Source organism: Carassius auratus, chromosome 14 (assembly GCF_003368295.1).
Source record: "Carassius auratus strain Wakin chromosome 14, ASM336829v1, whole genome shotgun sequence".
NCBI lineage: Eukaryota > Metazoa > Chordata > Actinopteri > Cypriniformes > Cyprinidae > Carassius > Carassius auratus.
In genome coordinates, this window is record NC_039256.1 from 11729116 (window position 1) to 11752662 (window position 23547).

Genomic DNA, 23547 nt, shown 5'->3' on the forward strand with positions numbered 1-23547 from the left:
TCACGTACAAAAATAGCGTGTTTACAGAAAAGCACACAAACAACGCGTGGGCTTAACAATAGCACTAGAAATATATTTCATATATGTACACACATAAACGAAAAAAAAAAAAAAACTCTAACAAATACCAATATATAAATCTCACCTGATCAACGAAATCTTGATTGGTTTGCTTTCCTCTCTGCGCATGCGTGAGTGTCTGTGTTCCGCTGCTGTCCAGACTAATGATGCTTTCACTGCAAGGTCTGCCGTATTTCAGATCACTCTTTCTGGAGTCAGTGGTTCTGCAAACCTCATAATTGTACACGTGCTGTAAAGTTCCTGTGCCCCCTACGTCTGCGTAAAGAGGCGGATAATACGGAATAACTGGAAGATTCGCTCCAGATTTGTAAAACATCCGCTCGCGTCTCCATCTGTAGCATTTGACTGACAGTATGGCGATGATAGACACGATAAAGAGAAACGAAACTACAGCCAAGGCCAAGACCAGATAGAAAGTCAGGTTGTCGTTGTAGTCCTTGTCGTGCGTAAAGTCAGTGAACTCCGAGAGCACTTCAGGGAAGCTGTCCGCCACCGCCACGTTAACATTGACTGTAGCTGATCGAGAGGGCTGCCCGTTGTCCTCCACTACAACAGTGAGTCTCTGTTTCACAGCATCTTTATCTGTCACTTGGCGCACAGTTCTTATTTCTCCATTCTGTAAGCCCACTTCAAACAGCGCCCTGTCTGTGGCTTTCTGCAGTTTATATGAGAGCCAGGCATTCTGTCCAGAGTCCACATCAACAGCCACCACTTTAGTCACCAGATAACCCACATCTGCAGAACGAGGCACTATTTCAGCCACCACAGAAGCGCCTGACTGGACCGGATACAGAACCTGAGGCGCGTTGTCATTCTGGTCCTGAATCGTTATTTTCACGCTCACGTTGCTGCTGAGAGGAGGATTACCTCCATCCTGCGCTTTTATAGCGAAACTAAGCTGTTTAATTTGCTCATAATCAAATGAGCGAACAGCATGTATTACACCATTCTCCGAGTTTATGGATACGTAAGAGGAGATCGGCGCTCCACCTATTTGAATATTTTCTAAAAAATACGACACTCTGGAGTTTTGATTCCAGTCAAAATCTCTCGCAGTTACACTACATATGGACAGACCTGGTTCGTTATTTTCAAGAAGGTATGTTGAATAGCTACTTCGATCGAAAACTGGTGCGTTATCATTGATGTCAGAAACCTTAAGGCGTAGTGTCGTTGAGCTCGACAGTGCAGGTGAACCTGAATCAGTTGCGGTCACTGTTATATTATATTCTGAGTGAGTTTCACGGTCAAGGAAATCATCTGATATCAAATTATAATAGTTAGAGAGGGATGATTTGATGCTAAATGGAAGGTTTTCATTAATAAAGCACGTAACCTGTCCATTTTTCCCAGAATCAAAATCTTTTATATTAACCACTGCAATTGTTGTACCTGGAGGCACATCCTCTGCTACAGGGCTCGAGAGGGACATGAGGTTGATTACGGGCACATTGTCATTTACATCCACTACTTCAATTACAAGCTTACTTGTACTAGTCAGCCCCCCTTGGTCTGTCGCTTTAACTCTAATTTCAAAACGTTTTTCTTTCTCAAAATCAATATTTCCTAAAACAGACACCAAGCCAGTGTTTTCATCAATGCCAAAGATATCTCTCGAATGTTCTTTCAGGTCAGAGAAGGAAAAGGTAATGTGTCCGTTTGAGCCACTATCTGCGTCTGTGGCATTAACGGTAGTAATATAAGTGCCCTTCGGTGCATTTTCCATCACAGACGCTCGATAAATAGTCTGGTTAAACACGGGTGCATTATCATTCACATCTAAAACGGTAACATCTATATTTACAGAACCAGATCTCTGCGGGTTTCCGCCATCAACAGCAATCATTTTCAGAGACAGATTAGGATGCTCTTCCCGGTCTAAAGCTTTATCAAGAACCATTTCGACATACCTGCTTCCGTCCGGATTTGAGTGTTGTTTTAAAACGAAATAATTGTTTCTTGTGAGGACATAATTTTGCAATGAATTCAATTCCACATCAGCATCATATGCACTCTCTAATGCAAAGCGTGAACCAGGAATCGCAGATTCGCTTATTTCAAAATACATTTTGCTTTTCTCGAATACAGGAGAATTATCATTAACGTCTATGATTTCAACGGTTACCTGATGCAATTCAATTGGGTTCTCAAGAATGATCTCGAAGCTGAAGCTGCATGGCGTGACGTCGCCGCAAAGCTGTTCGCGGTCTATTCTCTCACTCACGACTAGAATCCCTTTGTCTGTTCTAAGCTCTGCGTACTGTGTGCTTTCTCCGGTAACGATACGCGCACGACCAGTTCGAAGCTTTTTCATATCGAGCCCCAGATCCTGTGCTACATTACCAATAATCGAGCCTTTACTCATTTCTTCAGGGATGGAATAGCGGATTTGAGAGATGGCAAAAGGAATGCAACACGAGATGAAAAACAATACTTGCCACTGCGTTTGGAAGAAAACAAGCCTTTGAGCGTATCCATTTCGATAAAAATCCTTAACAGCCATACTGATTAGCTAGCAAGTTTCCCATTAATATGCCTATATGACAGAAGAATATTCCAAGGCAGGATTACAAAAATGTTTTGTATTCGTTTGGAAGAAGAAAAAAAAAAAAACAGTCACCCTCTCACCAACCAGTAACGAATGAAACAGAGGAGTCTGCTGCGTCACAGCACGCACTGATGGGGTGGTGCTATGGTTTACTGGGAGACAAGCCCAGCACATAAAGTATTTCACTGACCAACAGCGGCCCTTAGAGTACAAAATAAGCATTAACAGAACGCATACATTCAAATAAAAATCAAAATAAATAAATGTTGTAAATCGACCACTGAGGGGGTGCTGAAATATATACAAACTCCGCACACATGTAAAGACGAATGACTAAAATATTGCACAGGTCCAAATTTTATCACATTACCATTACCATACACAATAATAATTGGTATTGTTGTATTTTGTAAATATTTATAGTGTGCGGTAGATGCTGCGGATTGTATATATTGTTCTGTCTTTTTTTTTTTTTTTTTTTTGGACCTTGAGTCTATAATAAAGATTGATGGATTAATTACTATATTACATTAACTGAGTACACAACAACAGCGACAACAACAAAAAAAAATAATAATGATGATATCTCACCTCTACCGGCGAATCTAATTCATCCATTATGTTTTTCTCGCCGTGCTCGCGCTGCACTGTCAATGTAGAATTAGGATCCAACATCAGCACGTTCTGACTTGCAGGTCGGACAAACTTACTGTCACTCCTTCTGGAATCGGTCGTTCTGTAAACCTCATAATTATAGGCGTGCTGCAGGGCTCCACTGCCAATAGTGTCCGCGTAACGCGGTGGATAATACGGAATAACTGGAAGATTGGACTTGTAATACAGTCGCGATTGCCTCCACCTGTAGATTTTCACAGATATTATGACGACCAAACATGTTATGAGAAGAAATGAGACAGCGGCCAAGGCCAGGACCAGATAGAAAGTCAAGTTATTGTTATATTCCTTGTCGTGCGTAAAGTCAGTGAACTCCGAGAGCACTTCAGGGAAGCTGTCCGCCACCGCCACGTTAACATTGACTGTAGCTGATCGAGAGGGCTGCCCGTTGTCCTCCACTACAACAGTGAGTCTCTGTTTCACAGCATCTTTATCTGTCACTTGGCGCACAGTTCTTATTTCTCCATTCTGTAAGCCCACTTCAAACAGCGCCCTGTCTGGGGCTTTCTGCAGTTTATATGAGAGCCAGGCATTCTGTCCTGAGTCCACATCAACAGCCACCACTTTAGTCACCAGATAACCCACATCTGCAGAACGAGGCACTATTTCAGCAACCACAGAAGCGCCTGACAGGACCGGATACAGAACCTGAGGCGCATTATCATTCTGATCTTGGATGAAAATGTTCACGGTTACGTTGCTGCAAAGAGGAGGAGAGCCGCCATCCTGAGCTTTAATTGTTATTTTAATGTTTTTGATCTGTTCATAATCAAAGGAGCGCACTGCGTGTACAACTCCGCTCTCAGCGTTAACAGAAACATACGTTCCTACAGGAGACCCGCCCAAGTCACTTTCTTCTAGAATGTAAGATATACGAGCATTCTGATTTTCGTCCGAGTCACGAGCTCTGATTGTAAGAATAGAAGCACCAGGCAAATTATTCTCTATCAAGTATGAATTATAAACACTCTCCTGAAAAACTGGGGCATTATCGTTAACATCAGTTACTTTCAAATAAAATGTTTTTCTGCTTGTTAGAGGCGGCTTTCCGGAATCAGTGGCGATGACAGTAATGTTATACTCTGACAACTTCTCACGATCTAAAATATCATTTGTGACTAAAGAATAATAATTTCTTAAAGTTGATTTTATTATAAAATCTCCAGATCCGTCGATAAAACAATTGACTTTGCCGTTATCATCATTGTCTGAGTCCTTAATATTTAGTATTGCAATTGTGGTATCAGATGGAGCATTTTCTGATACTGTGCTCGAGAAAGACATTGAATTAATGACAGGCGCATTGTCGTTTACATCAACGACCTCTAATGCAATTTTACTCGAATCAGTTAACCCACCTTGATCCCTAGCCTCGACTGTAAGTTCAAATTTAGTATCTTTTTCATGATCAATTTCTCCAACAACAGAAACAATGCCAGTGTCGCTGTCAATATTAAATAACTGCGCAGCGGCTCCTTTTTGTTTGTAGAAATTGTACGTTATTCGTCCATTTAAACCAGCATCTGCATCTGTGGCATTAACTGTAGTTATGTAAGTGCCCTTCGGTACATTTTCCATCACAGACGCCCTATAAATAGTCTGGTCAAACACAGGTGCGTTGTCATTCGCATCTAAAACAGTAACATCTATATTAACAGAGCCAGATCTCTGCGGGTTTCCGCCATCTACAGCGATCAGCTTTAGAGATACATAAGGACGCTCTTCCCGGTCTAACGCTTTCTGTAAAACCATTTCCGCGTATTTACTGCCGTCAGGATTTGAGTGCTGCTTTATAACAAAATGATTATTTGGCGATAAAATATAACTCTGCAGTGAGTTCAAGCCTACATCGGGATCATCTGCGCTTTCCAATAAAAAGCGTGAACCCAGCGCTGCAGACTCGCTAATTTCGAATTGTAACTCTTTGTTCTGAAAGGACGGTGCGTGATCATTTTCATCCAATATTTCAATGGTAACTGGGTGCAGCTCCATTGGGTTCTCTAAAATGATTTCGAAGCTAAAGCTGCATGGCGTGACGTCGCCGCAAAGCTGTTCTCGGTCTATTCTTTCACTCACGACTAGAATCCCTTTGTCTGTTTTGAGTTCAGCGTGTTGAGTGCTTTCTCCGGTCACGATGCGCGCACGACCCGTTCGAAGCCTTTTCAAATCAAGCCCAAGATCTTGTGCTACATTACCTATGAGCGAGCCTTTCTTCATCTCTTCCGGAATCGAATATCGCATCTGTCCCCTTGTAGTGTAAATATAACAAGAAAAAAGCATCGACGACAGCCACATCATTTTCCATCGCCAAGTCCGATGACCCCACTGAACCATAATCACAAGGTTAACAAATTTTATATCCAATCAATTAAAAAGTTGAGATGTAGTCCAAGATGCCGTGAGGAACAATAAATACAATGAAAAAAAAACGTATTCCAAACCTTCTTGCCTCGTGCACGCAACCCTGAATAAAAATGTCGCGGCAGCCTTGCCCTTATCTGCCACAATGCAAGAAAACGGCAGCAGCAGTCTCCAATGGGGAAGGGTGAAGACTGCTGAATGACAAATCACCTCATAGCATGTTTTACTGATCAACAGCGGCCCTTGGTGTTCAAAGTGAACCTTAGCACGTTGCGGAATATTTGCAGTATTACCAATTAATTTAATGACATCCTTATGTTAGTGTGTGTGTGTTGCGTATATGTATACAGACACACACTTATACATATAAATCATATTCCTATCAAAGATAAGAATTATTGAAGCGAGGCTATACTTTTCAGCACCACGGACAGCGACACAGCAGTCGTTTAAACATCACTTTTAGCTATTTACAACATTGCAGACTACTAGTGTATGATGTCTGTGGGGGGGTTCACATTGTGCAGACTTACCAGTGTACTGCCAGCTTCAGTGCAATCGATGGTGCGGTTCTTCTTTGGAATTGTTTCGGTTCCACTTGCGTCAACTCTCATCAGACTTTGACCGATGGTTCCGAAATACTTAACATCACTTTTCCTGGAGTCTGTTGTTCTGTAAATCTCATAATTATGCACGCCCTGCAGGGTTCCTGTGCCAACAGTGTCTGCGTAACGCGGCGGATAGTAGGGAATAACCGGGAGATTTGATTGAAAATACAAACGAGATTGTCTCCATCTGTAGATTTTAACAGATATTATGACAACTAAACACGTTATGAAAAGAAATGAGACTGCAGCCAAGGCCAAGACCAGATAGAAAGTCAGGTTGTCGTTGTAGTCCTTGTCTTGCGTAAAGTCAGTGAACTCCGAGATCACTTCAGGGAAGCTGTCCGCCACCGCCACGTTAACATTGACTGTAGCTGATCGAGAGGGCTGCCCGTTGTCCTCCACTACAACAGTGAGTCTCTGTTTCACAGCATCTTTATCTGTCACTTGGCGCACAGTTCTTATTTCTCCATTCTGTAAACCCACTTCAAACAGCGCCCTGTCTGTGGCTTTCTGCAGTTTATATGAGAGCCAGGCATTCTGTCCAGAGTCCACATCAACAGCCACCACTTTAGTCACCAGATAACCCACATCTGCAGAACGAGGCACTATTTCAGCCACCACAGAAGCGCCTGACTGGACCGGATACAGAACCTGAGGCGCGTTGTCATTCTGGTCCTGAACGTTAATGAGAACTGTAGCATTTGAACCGAGAGGTGGAGACCCTCCATCTTGCGCTCTTACGTGTATTTTGAATTCTTTCATCTGTTCATAGTCCAAAGATCGCACCGCCTGGATAATTCCACTGTCTGCGTTAACAGAGAAATACGATGAGACAGGAGATCCGTTTACATCTGTATCTACCAGATAATACCCGATACGCGCGTTTTGCCCTGCGTCAGAATCTGTTGCTTCAAGAGACAGCAGAGAAACGCCGGGAGAATTATTCTCAAATATATATGCTTTATATTCATGTTGACTAAAGGCTGGAGCATTGTCGTTAATATCAGTAATATCTAAATTAATAGTTATTTTACTGAATAATGAGGGGCTGCCCTCGTCTGAAGCAACTAATGTAAGGTTAAAACTGGAAACCTTTTCTCGGTCTAGTGGTGCATCGCTGACCAAAGTGTAGTACTTACGCGGTGATGGTTTAATTGTAAAGGGAGACATTTGTTCTAAACTTAAGCGGACCTGTCCATTTTTACCGGAATCTAAATCTTGGATGCTTATTAAAGCTACAACTGTGCCGGGCGGAGAATCCTCTTGTATTTTACCCGAGAAAGATGTCATTGTTATAAACGGGCTGTTGTCATTGACATCTACAACATCAATGAGTAATCTACTCGCACCGGTTAGACCCCATGGATCTTTAGCCTGTAAATTAAGTTCATATTGCTGAACTGTTTCAAAGTCTAAATTGCCAGTGAGTGTTACGTCACCAGTGGCTGCACTGATCTGGAAGAGGTGCGCTGCGTCCTCTCCCATATGAGTAAATGAGTACGTGACATTGCGATTGTAACCTTCGTCTGCATCAGATGCACTTACTTTAGTAATCAACGTACCTTTTACTGCGTTCTCAGCTACACTTGCTTTATATACTGTTTCGGTGAAAATGGGTGAATTATCATTGGCATCAAGGAGTTTAACGATTATTTTAACGGTCCCAGAACGCGGTGGGTCTCCACCATCAATAGCCGTTAAAATAAGTGAATGCTCGCTCTGTTTCTCTCTGTCCAGCACTGACTGCAACACAATCTCCGCATATTTACTGCCGTCTGAGCGACTGTGTTGCTTTAAATTAAAATTATCAGTAGGTTTCAGACTGTAGCTCTGAAGAGAATTCAAACCGACATCTGGATCAGTCGCTGTGTCTAACAAGAAAATAGTGCCTATAGGCGTGGACTCGCTAATCTCTAAAATTATTTCTTTCTTAGAAAAAACGGGCGCATTATCATTGATGTCTTGAATCTCGATTGTAATCGAAAAAAACTCGAGGGGATTTTCAAGCAAAATCTCAAGACCGAAACTACACGGAGATTTCTGTCCACAGAGCTGCTCTCGGTCTATTTTCTCTTTTACCACCAAATGTCCTTTGTTGCGGTTGAGCTCGACATATTGTCTACTATCATCAATAACGAGACGCGCACGGCCAGAAACCAACCTTTTTACATCCAAACCGAGATCCTTCGCCACATCTCCGACAAACAGTCCTGGTCTCATTTCCTCTGGAATCGAATAACGAATCTGCCCGGCCACGGTGTTCAGCACGAATAAAAGGAAAATGGAGAATTCTGCTTGCCATTTTACACACCGCCTCAACTGAAGTCCTTTGTTATCCTGCATCCTGCAAATTTAGTAATCCAAGCAAAATGCAGTCATACACGTCCAGTTTTCAAATATTCGAGCATTTAAACAATTCTCTTAAGTGTCGTTAAGATTCCAAACCGAGCCCTTCTAATTTACAAACAACAGCTCGACGTCTTTCTCTATGCCGTTTGATGCAATGCCTTCTGTACGTAGTTGATTTGCTTTGCTCACTGCTGTCTCCCTGTGCAACAGCACCTCTCACAGTGAATGAGCAGCAATGCCCTAGTGACAGCTTTTGTACTTTTATTTTTTGTTTCTGTTGGTTGTCATTGCTGATCAGAAATGCCATGCCTAGTAATTGGTGCTTCAAAAATCTTACATTGTGATTATCTCAGTGCAGTAATGAAGACATGAAATCAAATTACAATGCAAAATTACAGAGAGTGAATCCAACCAGAGTTTACCAAGTTAAGTTTATCGCCAACCAATAGTACCATTTCTATAGCATTTAACAAGATTTTAACAAGAATTTTAAGTGCATCATGCATCTAGTCCTGTACATTACACTAAAATCTCTTATTTAATCAAAATAATGGAATGTGTAAGATCAAGCCAGTCAGATGTGATTCTAGTGTCTAAGCTAGCAGATGACCTACATTTGAAAGGATAAAAATAAGTGGAGTGTGATCTTCAAAGCGGACCGAGACAGAACAGTGTGCAGACAGATCTGATTGTCAAAGCCTTGTAGCAATCAAAAATAAATAAATTCATTAACACTATAGAATATGGTTAAATCTGTCAACATTAGTTAATACAGTGTATATACTGTATACAGTGGTGACCAGCACTTGGCATATTTATGAGGTTTCAGTTGTTTTTGTTGAATTGGCCAATACAATACCCATAAAACAAACTATTGCTGGAACTACCTGCGAAGGAAGAAATCTGCTGGAACATTGAAATTGATGGGCTGGCCCTTTCAAAGTCAGGAACCTCAGCCCTATCAAGCAAATTTGGGGTGAGTTGGAAAATAAACAGGACAGATCTATTCTACACTAAAAGTAAAGACTTTGGCTTGCAGAAGGCATGGGATAACATTAGTGTTTAAGTTCTCAGGAAATATGTTTATACTATGCCAGAGAGATGTGCTGCTGCAATTGCTGCAAAAGTTAAGTGGATAAATATTTTGAGGATTTGCAGTATATTTTTAGATCTGTCAGGTGTTCTAACAATTTTGGCGATATATATATATATATATATATATATATATATATATATATATATATATATATATATATATTCATACATACATATACACACACACACATACATACACTGTATATATAATCAAAAAATGCTGTACACTGTATATATAATCTAAAAATGCTGTAAAATTGTTAGTTCATTGTATCCAGTGCATTAACTATCTAAGCCTTATTAAAGTGTTACCAGAAACAGGATGTGTGTTATTGTGTCATATGTGGAATTGGACATTCCAGTTGATTTGAACACTTCAACTGTGTAAATGTATAAAACATGAGCAGCACTAAAGCTGCCATATATACTCAGTGTGATGAGATTGCATTATTCAGACCCTGTGTCCCATGATGCATTTTAATGCTGTAAAAGTGGGCCAGAGCCCAGCCTTAAAGCATAGTGACACACTACAGCAGCAGGAGAGGAGAGCCTATGTAGGGCACCCCCCCCCCACACACACACACTCAACACACACACACAGTTTCAGCGAACCACCACAAGATGGAGCACAACACATACTGTATGATATCATGCAGTTACTGAACTATACATAACTAAACAGTTCATAAGAACCATGAAACTGTAAATGACAGAGAAATAGAAGCTCTCTGTGAATTGCCAACAACATTTTATTTAACAATACTAGTAAATAAAATATTTCTTACCTAAATGGAGATTGATTCGTTTCAATTCATTAGGATGGACATCAGTTGGTGGAGGGAAGAAAAGAGAAGAGAAAATAATTTAAAAAGTACATTTACATTTCCTGAAGAAAATGTGTTTTGTTTGAAGCACTTACACTGTACGGAATAGTAATACTGATGCTTTCTTTGGCACACAGCATTAATTAAAAATAAACATAAAAAAAAGATAAATGAAAGAGAGACAAAAACAAAGTGCACATAAAACAGGTATAAAATACAGCTTAAACCAGAACTCTCTAACGACTGTATGACATAGCAACTGTCAGAATGGTGTCATCATGATCTCCATTTTGATCAAAACAGTGTGTACTGAGCATAGCAGGAGTATGTAGGGCATGTGAAGAGACACACATTTCTCCCTCTGTCTTTAGCTTTTTATGAGGTCATCTCTGCCTTGTGTGTAAATCCACTAGCGTGACAATCAGGTTGGATTACAAAGCAAAACTGGATTTTAATATGGTCTGTGTATGTTTTAATATTTTGCTGTCCATTTTGTCTCATCCTCATACACAGAGAAACCTTCTTGCATGTGCAGCAGTGTACAGCAGAAGTAGGACTGCCTAAAGCAACAATTGAAGAACACATGGGTGAACATTAAATAACATACAATCACTGGCTGGAAAATGTAAAGTATTCTGTGGATATAGATCTGCAACACAGACTCATATACTTAACATTTAAATACATACACTGTAAAAAAATAAAAATAAAAAATAAATAAATTTGTAAAGGCTACTTCAAGGTGGGGCTCGGCAAAGGGCCACACAATACAACTTAAGTCAACCAAACGCTTTACACATTGACTTAAATTAATCACGGGGTGTTAAATGAAAATGCTATTAAAGCGTCTTATATGTAAGTGTCAATGCATTTAAGAAAAGACAAAAAAAGACATTCATATCACCACTTCGCTACCTTTTGCTGAATTTTTGTCTCAGAATGCATTTTGAAAATCTCACTGCATTTTGCTACAATTATCACACAGTATTATGATGAAAATGCAATCCCAATTTTTGCTTGGACATGTTAAACATCTAATCAATCTGTGTAATATATTTTAATTTTAATTTTGCAAAGTATAAAGCATTAAAATATGTTTTATTTTGCATATTAAAACTAGTGTTTTAACAATTTGGGTAGTACATTTTAATTTTGCAACTCATAAAGTGTTAAAAAATGTTTTTAATTTGCATATTAAAACTAGCGTAGAAAATGGCAAATGCAAATTATGTAACTGATTTTTCATTTTTTACAAAATTTTTGACACACGTATTGTAAAATGTTTCTGTAAAAATACAGAACTTCGTTGCCATTTATTGCATTGCCATTTTTTATATTTCAGATTGAACATTTCAAATGGAATTTTGCTACCTATAAGATTCCATATTTATCTACCATTAGGGTGTTCAATATTGACAAAAAATAAGTAATTGAGTCATTTAATTGGTTGACTTTGTTATTGAAGTTGTGTAGGAAAGATTTAATCAATGTTTGGAGTGGCTTTCTGAATTTACAATGTTTTGTTCACAATTTCTTATTTGTATTGGTGATTCCAGATTGCTGTCAATCCAGAAGGTATCATTTCCTCCTCCATTGTGGCTGAGCTACACGTTCTCTTTGTTTTATTTTAAACATAAAACATCCAGAGGAGAATGGCACCTATGCTGGAATTCATACAAGCTTAAGGAACATATGTAATGAAACTATGTATGGAGCATTTTGTTATGTTGTGTTTAATTGAAAATAATCAAAGGGTTGGGTTATTCAAAATGTAAAATTCTGTCATTAATCACTCACCGTCATGTCGTTCCAAACCATAAGACCTTTCTCCTTAAGTGTTTTATAAAACATTGTTGACAAGATCACATGACAGATGCAATTGGAGACCACTGGAAATGCAAGTTTAGCAATTATAAACAATATTTGAACTTGAACTTAATAATTCAGTCCCAACCTGTTCTGCAAGTTACTCTATAATTCACTTTCAATCATTTAATTTGTGTAATTTACAGTCTTCCTGTGAAGTGAAGTGAACCTATGCTTTCAAGACTCATTTATGAACAACTTTAGAATCCATGTACAATTTAAGGTTTTATCAAATCTCAACATAGAACTTGGACTAAAACTACAGCAAAAGAAAAACAAAAGTAGTTTCTCCAAACTGGCACCTAGCAAGCCCTGCTCTTAATTTAGATTGTATAGTTCTATTATTTTCATATTGAAATGTCAGGCCTGAATGCATGGATCTTCGTTCTTCATTATATATACACACACACACATATATATATATATATATATATATATATATATATATATATATATATATATATATATATATATATCTATATATATATATATATATATATATATATATATGTGGGTGTGTGTGTGTGTGTGTGTGTGTGTGTGTGTGTGTGTGTGTGTGTGTGTCAATGGAGGGACAGAAAGCACAGAGATTTCATTAAAATATTATATATTTGTGTTCAAAAGATGAATGAAAATCTCATGGATACGGAATGGGTATGAGGGAGAGTAACTGATGACATTCACATCTTTGGATGATTTGTCATTTTTAATAATGTGTTCTCCTACAAGAAAATGGTGTAAACATTGGAACATTTCACTTGAATATTGAATAGAAGTGAATAGAAGTGTAGCAGTTGTTATTAATGACAGCCCTGTCTTTTTATTATTTTCCCCATGTATTTGAAAATGTTTTTTTGACTGTTTCAAAGTGAAGTTTATCTTTGTGACCACTGTTTGGTGCAACACCAATATTTTACAAGTGCCTTCTAATTTTTCTGCCTGTTGCTGTTTAAAACTAAAAAGTGTTCTACAATACACACATTTTCAATGGTGCTTTACACATTGTTAAATTAATTGATGCCATAATATTTATTTTGTCTTCATATGTTTAAGGCAAATAAAAGCTACTGAATGCTGTTAAGAATGTTAATGCGAGGTAAAAATAAACCATGTTTTTTTTGTAAATATTGTGCTGGATTTATTTGCTACTAAAGATAGGCCTATGCTATCATTTTTTTTTTTTTAAATTTCTGCATAACGGATTGTCTGTTTATAGTACAGAAGAAAATGTAAATCTACCGAATTTTCAGTTTTAATGTTGAAGGAAGTGTCCATAAATTTAACAGAAAAAGAAACTCAGAATGACACTTTGGGCAAATTATTTTGGGAATTCTTCACAGTCTCTCTTTTGTGGCCTTATTTTGGTGTAATATATGCTTATGTGTCAGTTGTTTATGGTTCAGTTAAATGCATGACATATGTCTCACATTGCAGATGAGCTCAAATGAGCAAAAATGCACAAACATCTGGCAGTTTAAAGAAAACATTACTATCCATTTGGACTGCAGACATGCAGACCCGGCAAAAACCAATACACAGTTAACACGTGACCACACTAAATCATACTTTATCCTATATAAGAAGCTCAAATCATGAGCCTGGAGTCGAAAAATTATGGTTAGATGTTTGAGAATGATTCAAATTAATAATCAACAATAAACTTCTACTTTTTAGGTAAATATCATGAATATTTTATGGCAAAGTATCTTAGTGCCAAATGCAATTTAAACAATTAAATTAAATTAAACGAATTCCCTGCATTAGACTTAACACTACGCTTAACACTAACCTAGACAATTTTACCCCCTGGGTTTAGCAAGAATTCAAAATAGTAATTTTAATCCTTGCAATGAGAATTCATGCTTTATAGCGAAACTGATGCTAACACCAAAGTGTTACTAACTGAAGGCAGGTATGACGAGAGAAACTCTAGACTAGCCTTTAAAGGGAGGATACAATGGTGTTTCTTGTATTCAGAGTTGTTCACAGTGTTAAAGAGACGGAATCTCATGCTAAACATGGCCAAAGTTGTAAAAAATAATTAAGAAGAATGACTGACAATTTCTACACTGAAAATCTTACTTCCGGGTTGGTACAAGTTTCGGCTGTTTTTTTCGATCGTGGATCTAATGACGTAGATAAGAGGGGAACATAGAGCGGAACTCCTTATATGAGCATTTCTTTCGGAAAAGCGAACCCGTGTACTCGTTGGCCAGAGGAGAGCGAGACCGCTCACATCAACATGCTTCAAAATCGTCAGCAACGCTGCGTAGGATTTGTTCGAGAATGCCTCCAAATAAGTGTGTTTTTGGATGTGAGGGAAAGTTTACCATGTTCAGCTTCCCCAAGAACCCAGCATTACATGAACAGTGGATGCAGATTGTTTTTTTTCCGGGGCTGCAGAGACCCCATTCATGTAAGTACAATTGCATCAGATTTCTGTATTTTTTTGGAATTCCGCATATAAGTGAATATATGTTAATGGGAACAACACGAAACATCAGTATTATAGCTCTGCTCATGGGGGAGCTGGGCTTTTTCCAGAAAGAATCGGGAAAGCAGTATTTTTATTTTACAAATATGATAAAACTAAATACTTTATGGATATATGAAGGATGCAGTACTACTCTATAGGTACTCAAGATTAACATGGGATTAGGTGAAACTGTGTATGTTATGTACCCTTTAAAGTAATCCTTAAAATTTGAACAATTTGAAGATAAAAGGCCACATTACAATCTTATGTTACCAGGACTGAAAGTTAAGCATATGCATGAACATATCCTAACATCACACTGCTTATTAAAAGAGATAACATATCTGAGCCAAGACAAAATAAAAATCTCAAATTAAAAACCGGTCAGACATACTGGAACAGTGGGGAGGCTGTTGAATGTTGCATGTAGTACCTCCTTATTTCCCATTTAAAAGGTCCCCTTCTTCGTGATCCCATGTTTTAAACTTTAGTTAGTGTGTAATGTTTTTGTTAGAGTATAAATAATATCTGTAAAATTCTAAAGCTCAAAGTTCAATGCCAAGCGAGATATTTTATTTAACAGAATTCGCCTACAAAAAAATTACCCGTTTGGACTACATGCCTCTAGTTCCTGCAGTAATGACATCACTAAAACAGTTTTTTGACAAACCTCCGCCCACATGAATTCTCCAACGGAGAAGGAGGAAGAGCTATGTTTGTGTTTGTCGCCATGTCGTTTGAAACGCTGTTATTTTCATCTCCGAGTCCAATCATCTTTGTTTGGGCTTCCCAGGGACGCTGTACTTGGAGATTAATGGTTACAATTTATGTTTAACGCGGTTCCGGAAAATTATAATCCACATGTAAAACTATGTGCAGCAAATTTTGCTGAGGACAACTTTCTCAATCAGTTTAATGCCGAATGCTGTAGAATCACAACACAGGAACCGCTGGCCCAATCAGAACTCGTTACGTATTTCTGAAGGAGGGACTTTATAGAACAAGGAAGACATCAGCCCGTTTTTATGACAGTGAAAACAGCGGTATACAGATGAATTGTGTGAAAAATACTGTGTTTTTTTACACGCGAAACATGAACACGTTATATTGCACACTGTAAACACAATCAAAGCTTCAAAAAAAGTGCGTAAAACGGGAAAAGGAAGACTCAGCGTGTGTTCCTTCTGATAAACTAATTTTATGACATAACTCCTTTTCTAGAACTGAAAGTCACTTTACAAAGCACATAATGCACATAAATAGCACTATTCAGAGAAAATGTTAAAAGAAATGGTAAAATGTATATCTGTATAAATAAGTACATGCATTGTTCATGTTATACTATGGTTCAAATTACATATTTATTATTTGAACTGTAAGTTTAAAGTCACCAGTAATAAACTGCACATACAATACTTAAATTTTACAATAACAGATAAAAATGGAGACAGCATGATACAAAAGCTTATGCATAACCCCCCCCCCCCCCCAAATGGATCTAGAGTACAGAAAGAGAATTGAAGATGAAACTAAATGTGATTAAAAGAGAGTGCAAGAATGTGAAAGTAGACATCCAAACAAACTGAAATGCTACTGATTTCTAAATAAAGTGATTAAATCTCATTGCAAACTGTACACACACACACACACACACACACACACACACGTAGAGCAGATAAACATACAATAAAGTATCTTTTTAGCGTTTGTGTTTACAAGTGTAAAAAATCTTGTCACATGCTAAATTAAAGCGGAAAAGAACATACAACATTAAAGTGAGAAACGAATTGAAGACGTGCATTATAAGAATAAACATTTGTCATTTGTTTGATTAAAGGATTTTCAATACAATTTCTTGATAAGGTTTTTTTTTTATGTATGTCAGGGTCAAACCATCTGGGTTAGAGTTTATGTGGCACTAATAGCTTTGCACGTGTGGCGCTGTGGCCACCCACATGCAACAATGTCCCTCTTTTATTCATCATGTCCAAATCAACAAAGTCAGAGCCAAATCTGAAGTCCCCTTTCCATGAGCCTGTGGTTAAGAATGAATTAAATCGATCATCTTTCTGCAGAGTATTGAAGCGGCTCACGTCAGAGTAGCCCGGTGGTCCGTAGGTAGGAGGAAAAATGGGCAAGTTTGCAGTTGAACGGTACATGTATCGGTATCTACATAATCTCATATATACCACGGCGATGATGAGCACAAGGAAAAGACTCGACATGCCTGCAAGAGCCATTATTAAATATAAAGTAAGGTCACTGTGTCCATGTGACTTATCTGTGCCACGTGCAACAAGCTCATCGATGATAGGCAAGCCATCTTCTATCATAATATTGACAGTTGCAGTTGCAGACAAAGATTCAAGCCCATCATCACTTACAGAGATTATCAAGGTTTGTTTGATTTCTTCATCTTCTGCAAATGGCCTTAGTGTCCTAATTTCTCCACAGTGCAGTCCAATGGAAAACAAATTAGACCGTGTGGCTTTTAAAATTCGATAGGACAGCCATGCATTGTGCCCTGCATCTGCATCAATCGCAACAACTTTGGTGACCAGGTAATCTGCAGGAGCAGCTCGAGGCACAATGTCACGTGCAAGGTACCCATCCAGCTGAACTGGGTAAAGAACAACTGGAGCATTGTCGTTCTGATCTGCAATAAAAATCTGGACAGTGCATGTGCTAGTGAACGATGGCCTGCCTTCATCACATGCCATAACTTGAACATGAAAGTGAGTGGATGATTCGTAATCAAAGGGGCACAGAGTAAATATCTCACCAGTTTCTGCATTGATGGACAAATGAGAGGCTGCATCTTCTGAAAGAGAATACAGAATTTTTGCGTTCTGGCCTTCATCTGCATCATCAGCTCTGACCTTAATAACCAGGGTTCCCTGAGGCTGATTCTCTTCAAATTTGATGCTGTAGTCACCGTGTCTAAAAATAGGAGGATTATCATTAACGTCTGTGACTGTTATGGCTACAGTTTTACTGCTGAATAAAGGGGGTGTGCCAGCATCCACAGCAGTTACGGTTATGTTATAGTGAGGACACTTTTCACGGTCTAAAACTCCATCAATCACAAGCATGAAGTAATTCTTTACCTCTGACACAAGTTTAAATGGCACGTCATCAGATATCTTACATGTGACCCATCCACTAGTGCCAGTATCAAGGTCATAAATGTGCAGCAAAGCCACCATGGTTCCAGGTGAAGCATCTTCTGGCACAATAGAAGTAGTTGATTTAACAGCAATAACAGGTAAATTGTCATTCACATCTATCACATCTATTATGAGTTTACAGTGAGATGACTGTCCGCCCCCATCTTTGGCTTGTACATCCAGCTCGTGAGAACTGGCCTCCTCATAATCCAATGCAACCATGACCTTTACCTCACCTGTCACGTGGTCGACCTCCACAACCCCCTTCGTCTTATCAGGCACGTGACTGAAAGAGTAACTAATTTCCCCATAAATCCCACTGTCTAAATCTGTTGCATTTAATTTAACCAACACAGTGCCTTGAGGTGAATTTTCCTGCGCACTGACTTTGTACACGCTTTGACCAAACACAGGAACATTATCATTGGCGTCCAACACGTGAATATGAATTGATGTTGTTCCAGAACGAAAAGGTCGGCCACCATCCACTCCACTTAGAGTCAGAAAATGATCTGCTTGGTTTTCTCGATCCAAAGGCTTTTTAAGAACAAGTTCTGGATATGCATTTCTGTCCAACTGGGTATTTACCTCCAAAGCAAAATATTCATTCTCACTGAGCTGGTAATGCTGAACTGAATTAACTCCTATGTCAGGATCGTGAGCACTTTCAAGTGGAAAACGCCTCCCCAGGACCGTTGACTCCAGTAGCTCCAGCTCAATCTGACCATTTTCAAATGTCGGACTGTTATCGTTGATGTCCTGGATGTCTAAGAGAAGACTGTACACTTTGAGCGGATTTTCCAGGAGCAGCTGGAATTGCTGGACACATGGCGCAGACTGCACACAAAGCTCCTCACGGTCCATTCTCTCAATCACCGACAGAGAGCCTGTTTCTGTGTTTAGCTCGCAAAACTGTCGGCTACCCTCAGCAACAACTCGAGCATTACGCCTCACAAGCTCAGTCACATCAATCCCCAAATCTGTTGCCACATTGCCAATGACAGTGCCTCGCTGCATCTCCTCTGGAACTGAATAACACACTTCACAGAGAGAGCCGCACATGCAAATGAAGCAGAAATAAAGCTGAAGCCAGAAACTGGCCCAAACGCATTTTGTCAAACAAATCATGTTGTGAAAAATTAATGGCTATATTTAAATTAAAAATAATAAAAAATTATGTTGATCAAAGCAAATTCTGAACAGATCCTCAAATAGTTGGAGCAGACACTGCACTCTGATGACTGCTCCTGTCGGCTTAGATTTTTATTTTCATCTCTCCCTTCCCCTGCACGCCTACAACATTCCCCTCCCCATCTATCCCTCATTCCTCCCCTCCTCACTGTGTAACACTGATTACACTGAATCAGGGTACACGGCACAGATGAGATCACTTGCTAAGCTGTGTGTAACATAAGAGCGTCACCCAGAGACCAAAAGTGAGAGATACAGAAACACCATCCACAAAATTGTGTTACCATGAAAAAAATAATAATAAAAGAAAAACACCACTAGATTTTTTTTTGTTTTTAAATTAAGAACATATGGATATAACTAGTACTGAGATCTCAATATTTGATAAGTTATGGTTTAATTCAGGGGCCTGAGAAGTACTGGATATCAAGAACAAAACTTTTTTTCTGATACATTCTGAAAATGTATGTAACTAGCCACTATTTAGAATTTCAAATAAACTTCTAGGTAAAATGGATAGCTCAGTACATCACCTCATGACTAAGCCAGTTTTTTTACCTTAACACATGATGATGATGATGATTTAACTAATAATAATAATCCATATAAACTTCATGATAAGTTGTAATTAGCAAAAATCAAGGAGACTGCTTTTCTAAAATTTACAATGCCATTAAACAAATATCTTAATCAGATTATATGGTGACAGCACTCATAAAACATGTGGAACTAATTTAATACCTTATTTTCAGAGGTAATGTCCCGCATTGCCTCTGCATCAAGCCCTTCAAGATCATCCACAGCAGACTTTTTCAGAGTCAAGTCAGCAGTCAGCGTGTCTTCATTATAAGATCTGACGAACTTGAAGTCACTAGTGCGCGAGCCCGTGGTCAGGTACGCGTCATAATTGTAAGTGCTGCGGAGAGTTCCCGCGCCCTCCACATCTGCGTAATTTGGAGGAAGATACGCGCTGGGAATGGCTACAGCTCCATCAAACAACAGTCTGGGCTTTCTCCTGCGACAAAATCTCACGGCCAGGATGATGATGATGAAGGTCAGGAAGAAAGTGGAGACGGACACCAGCGCGATGATCAAATAAAACGTCAGTTTGGAGCTGCTCTCGTCACGAGACATGTCTTTCAGTTCTGGAACTTCAGCCAAGTTATCTGATATAAGTAAATACAATGCGCACGTGGCTGAGAGAGAGGGCTGTCCGTTATCTCTCACGGACACAATGAGGTTCTGTTTCATGCTGTCAGATTCAGAAATGTCCCGCTGCGTCCTGATCTCTCCGCTGTGGACACCGATAGTGAAAAGTCCCGGATCTGTCGCTTTAATAATGTGATACGACAGCCACGCGTTCTGGCCAGAATCCGCGTCCACGGCGATCACCTTGGAGACCAAGGAGCGCGCCTGCGCAGCTTTGGGTACCATCTCGGTCATGAAGGAGTTTCCTTCCGGAGAGGGGTATAATATCTGAGGGGAGTTGTCATTCTCATCCGTTATGAAGACACTCACGGTCACGTTACTGCTCAGAGGAGGAGAACCGTTGTCTCTGGCTAACACGAGCACTTTGAAACTTTTCAGCTGTTCGTAATCAAACGACCTCACGGCATGAATGACTCCGGTGTCTCCGTTAATGGATAGAAAAGAGGACACCGGTGCGCCACTGAGATCAGAGGACAACAGAGAATAAACTACAGTGCCATTCTGTCTCCAGTCCGGGTCTGTAGCTGATACTGAACAAATAGAGGAGCCAGGTTTGTTATTTTCTTGCACATGAGCTCTGTAACTCTGCTCCTGAAATACAGGTGGATTATCATTCACGTCAGCTACTGTCAGGTGAATATTCTTAGTGGAAGATAAAGGCGGAGAGCCCTCATCAGTAGCAGTAATTGTAATATTATAATCAGAGAGCAGCTCTCGGTCTAATTCACCTGTGGTCACCAGAGAAAAGTAATTTTTGATTGAAGGTACGAGTTTAAATGGGACGTTTTGTTGAATGGAGCATCGCACCTGTCCGTTATTCTCAGAGTCTCGGTCCTGCACATTAATGATGCCAACCTCTGTACCGGGTAACACATTCTCGGGAAGTGGGCTATTCAAATTCTTTACTATTATTATAGGGGCGTTATCATTAATGTCACTGACACTGATTATAACATTCGAGTAAGATGACAGACCCGATATATCTTTAGCTATTATTCGCAAACTAAACGTGGCTTCTTCCTCAAAATCTATTGGCCCCTTTATGCTGATTATACCGGTCTTTGAATCAAGGTAAAACGATTGTTTGTAGTTTTCCATAACGTGACTAAATTCATACATCACTTCTCCGTTTTGTCCCTCATCAGCATCAGTAGCACTCACTGTCACCACTACAGTATCTAGAGGAGAATTTTCAGGCAGACTGACTTTATAGACGGCCTGACTAAAGACTGGAGCATTATCATTAGCATCCAGCACAGTGACGTGTATGGCTACAGTACCTGATCTCGGTGGAGTCCCGCCGTCTACCGCAGTGAGAATTAATGTTACCTCCTGTTCGCGTTCGCGATCGAACTCTTTATTTAAAATGAGTTCGGCGTATTTCTCTCCAAGAGAGTTGCTTTGTACGGATAAAAGAAAATAACCATTACTTTGAATAGCATAGCTTTGTACAGAATTTTGCCCAATATCTGCATCATGTGCTTCAAGTAAGAAACGTTTGCCCTTATCTGCGGATTCTCTGATCTCCAAATTAATCCTATCTTTACCGAAATTAGGACTGTTGTCGTTCACATCTTGAACACGAAGACTGATACCATGTGATTCTAAAGGATTCTCCAGCACGAAGTCTTGATTTAAAACACATGAAGATTTCTTTCCGCATAGTCCCTCTCTGTCGATTCTCTCCGCTACGATCAGTTCTCCAGTATTCAGATTAATGTCACAGTATCGTTTTCTGTTACCTTCAGTATCGATTCGAGCCTTACGAGATGACAGTCTGCTCACATCGAGCCCGAGATCCTTTGCTATATTTCCAATCACAGATCCGCGTTTAATCTCCTCTGGAAAAGAATAGCTCACGTCTCCATTAACAGCGTGCGCCATCAGCACGAAGAACAAAAGACCAAACATCTCACCAGCAATATAGAAGGTGTAGATTTTTTTTACGGAAACGAGTACTAATGTAACCAAGTTATCCACATGTAAAGAAAACCAAAACGACTCAATATGGCAGATACACGAGGACAAAAGATAATGCTCTCACTGTTGGACAAGAAGATGAGACGTCAGTCCAGAATGACATCATGAACAGGGTGGAGAGAAACATCTACGTGAATGTCAACGACTAAACTGGTAAACAGCGACACTAAGAGTTGAGTTATGAAGCTGCAAGTACTATTATAACTAATATTAAATGGCTAAACTTGGATATAAGCACATTAAATTTCTTCATAACACAAAGAGCTCTGCACGAGGAAATATTCTCGTTAGATGTGAACAGAGAATAAGCTTAATTTTCTAGAGCATCCATGCATAAAATAAACAACTTGTACTTAGACAGACATACTAAAGCAAAAACCTCAAAAGCAACGGACACTGGCCCATGCAGCAGTGTGGAAATATTATAGAAATAGGCCGTCCCATTCTAAAACGTTTATTCGGTTAACTGAATTTTAAAATAAATACTGAAATACAAATGTCAAGAACTTCATGAACTTAGTTCAGACAACATGGTCAAATGTGCACGACTAATACTTAGGGACGGTTTCTCGTCGCGTTTTCTTAAAGGCATAATTGCAGCGGTAAGTGAAACTTTATTAAATTATTGAGAACCTCGGACGACTCTTTATACACGTGCAGTACTTTATTTATTTATTTATATAATCTCTTATTTACCAAAATGATTCGAAATAAACGATGTCAAAACGTTCAGATAGATCTCACATTGTCTTTAAGCTTGCTATAAAGTATTGGTAGAAAATAAAATAAAATAAAAAATAAAGAAGAAAAAAATAAAATAAAAGCTTCACATTTAAAATTATACCAAATAGTCTGTTTGTGGCTTTCTTTTTTCAATCAATGACTTCCTTTGTGAGTACAACCAACATAAGTCGAGGTATGAAGTTTTAAATTCTAAATTACGAAATTCAATTGAAAAATAAAAAATTTAAATTATAATAATAATCACTTTGCTTATGCGATAATTATCACTTATAATTCATATACATTTTAATGATCAATTAAGATATTTGAGCGTGTGTTGCATGACTACCATCCTCCGTTTCTCTCCTCCATATCTTGGTGCAAATATACGGAA

The 23547-nt window shown here is 39.0% G+C and overlaps 2 protein-coding genes across 22 annotated transcripts in view; both read right to left on the reverse strand.

The window, feature by feature from the left end:
- LOC113113621 (protocadherin gamma-A11-like) overlaps positions 1 to 23547 on the reverse strand; it is a 164064-nt gene that overhangs the window by 65219 nt on the left and 75298 nt on the right. Inside the window, exon 2 of one of the 21 annotated variants that reach the window (XM_026279956.1) lies at positions 19983 to 21779. The exons of 16 other annotated variants lie outside the window; for them this stretch is intronic. In XM_026279956.1, the coding sequence (XP_026135741.1) occupies positions 19983 to 21779 (1797 nt within the window). Of the gene's footprint in view, positions 1 to 145; positions 2708 to 3220; positions 5817 to 6198; positions 8842 to 19982; positions 22880 to 23547 lie in introns of those variants that run through there. 4 more of the 21 variants (XM_026279972.1, XM_026279953.1, XM_026279955.1 and 1 more) reach the window with 4 other exon arrangements.
- LOC113113628 (protocadherin gamma-A4-like) lies at positions 16371 to 19949 on the reverse strand. Its single transcript, XM_026279988.1, has one exon. The coding sequence runs from the start codon at positions 19176 to 19178 to the stop codon at positions 16785 to 16787; it is 2394 nt and encodes a 797-aa protein (XP_026135773.1). The 5' UTR covers positions 19179 to 19949; the 3' UTR covers positions 16371 to 16784.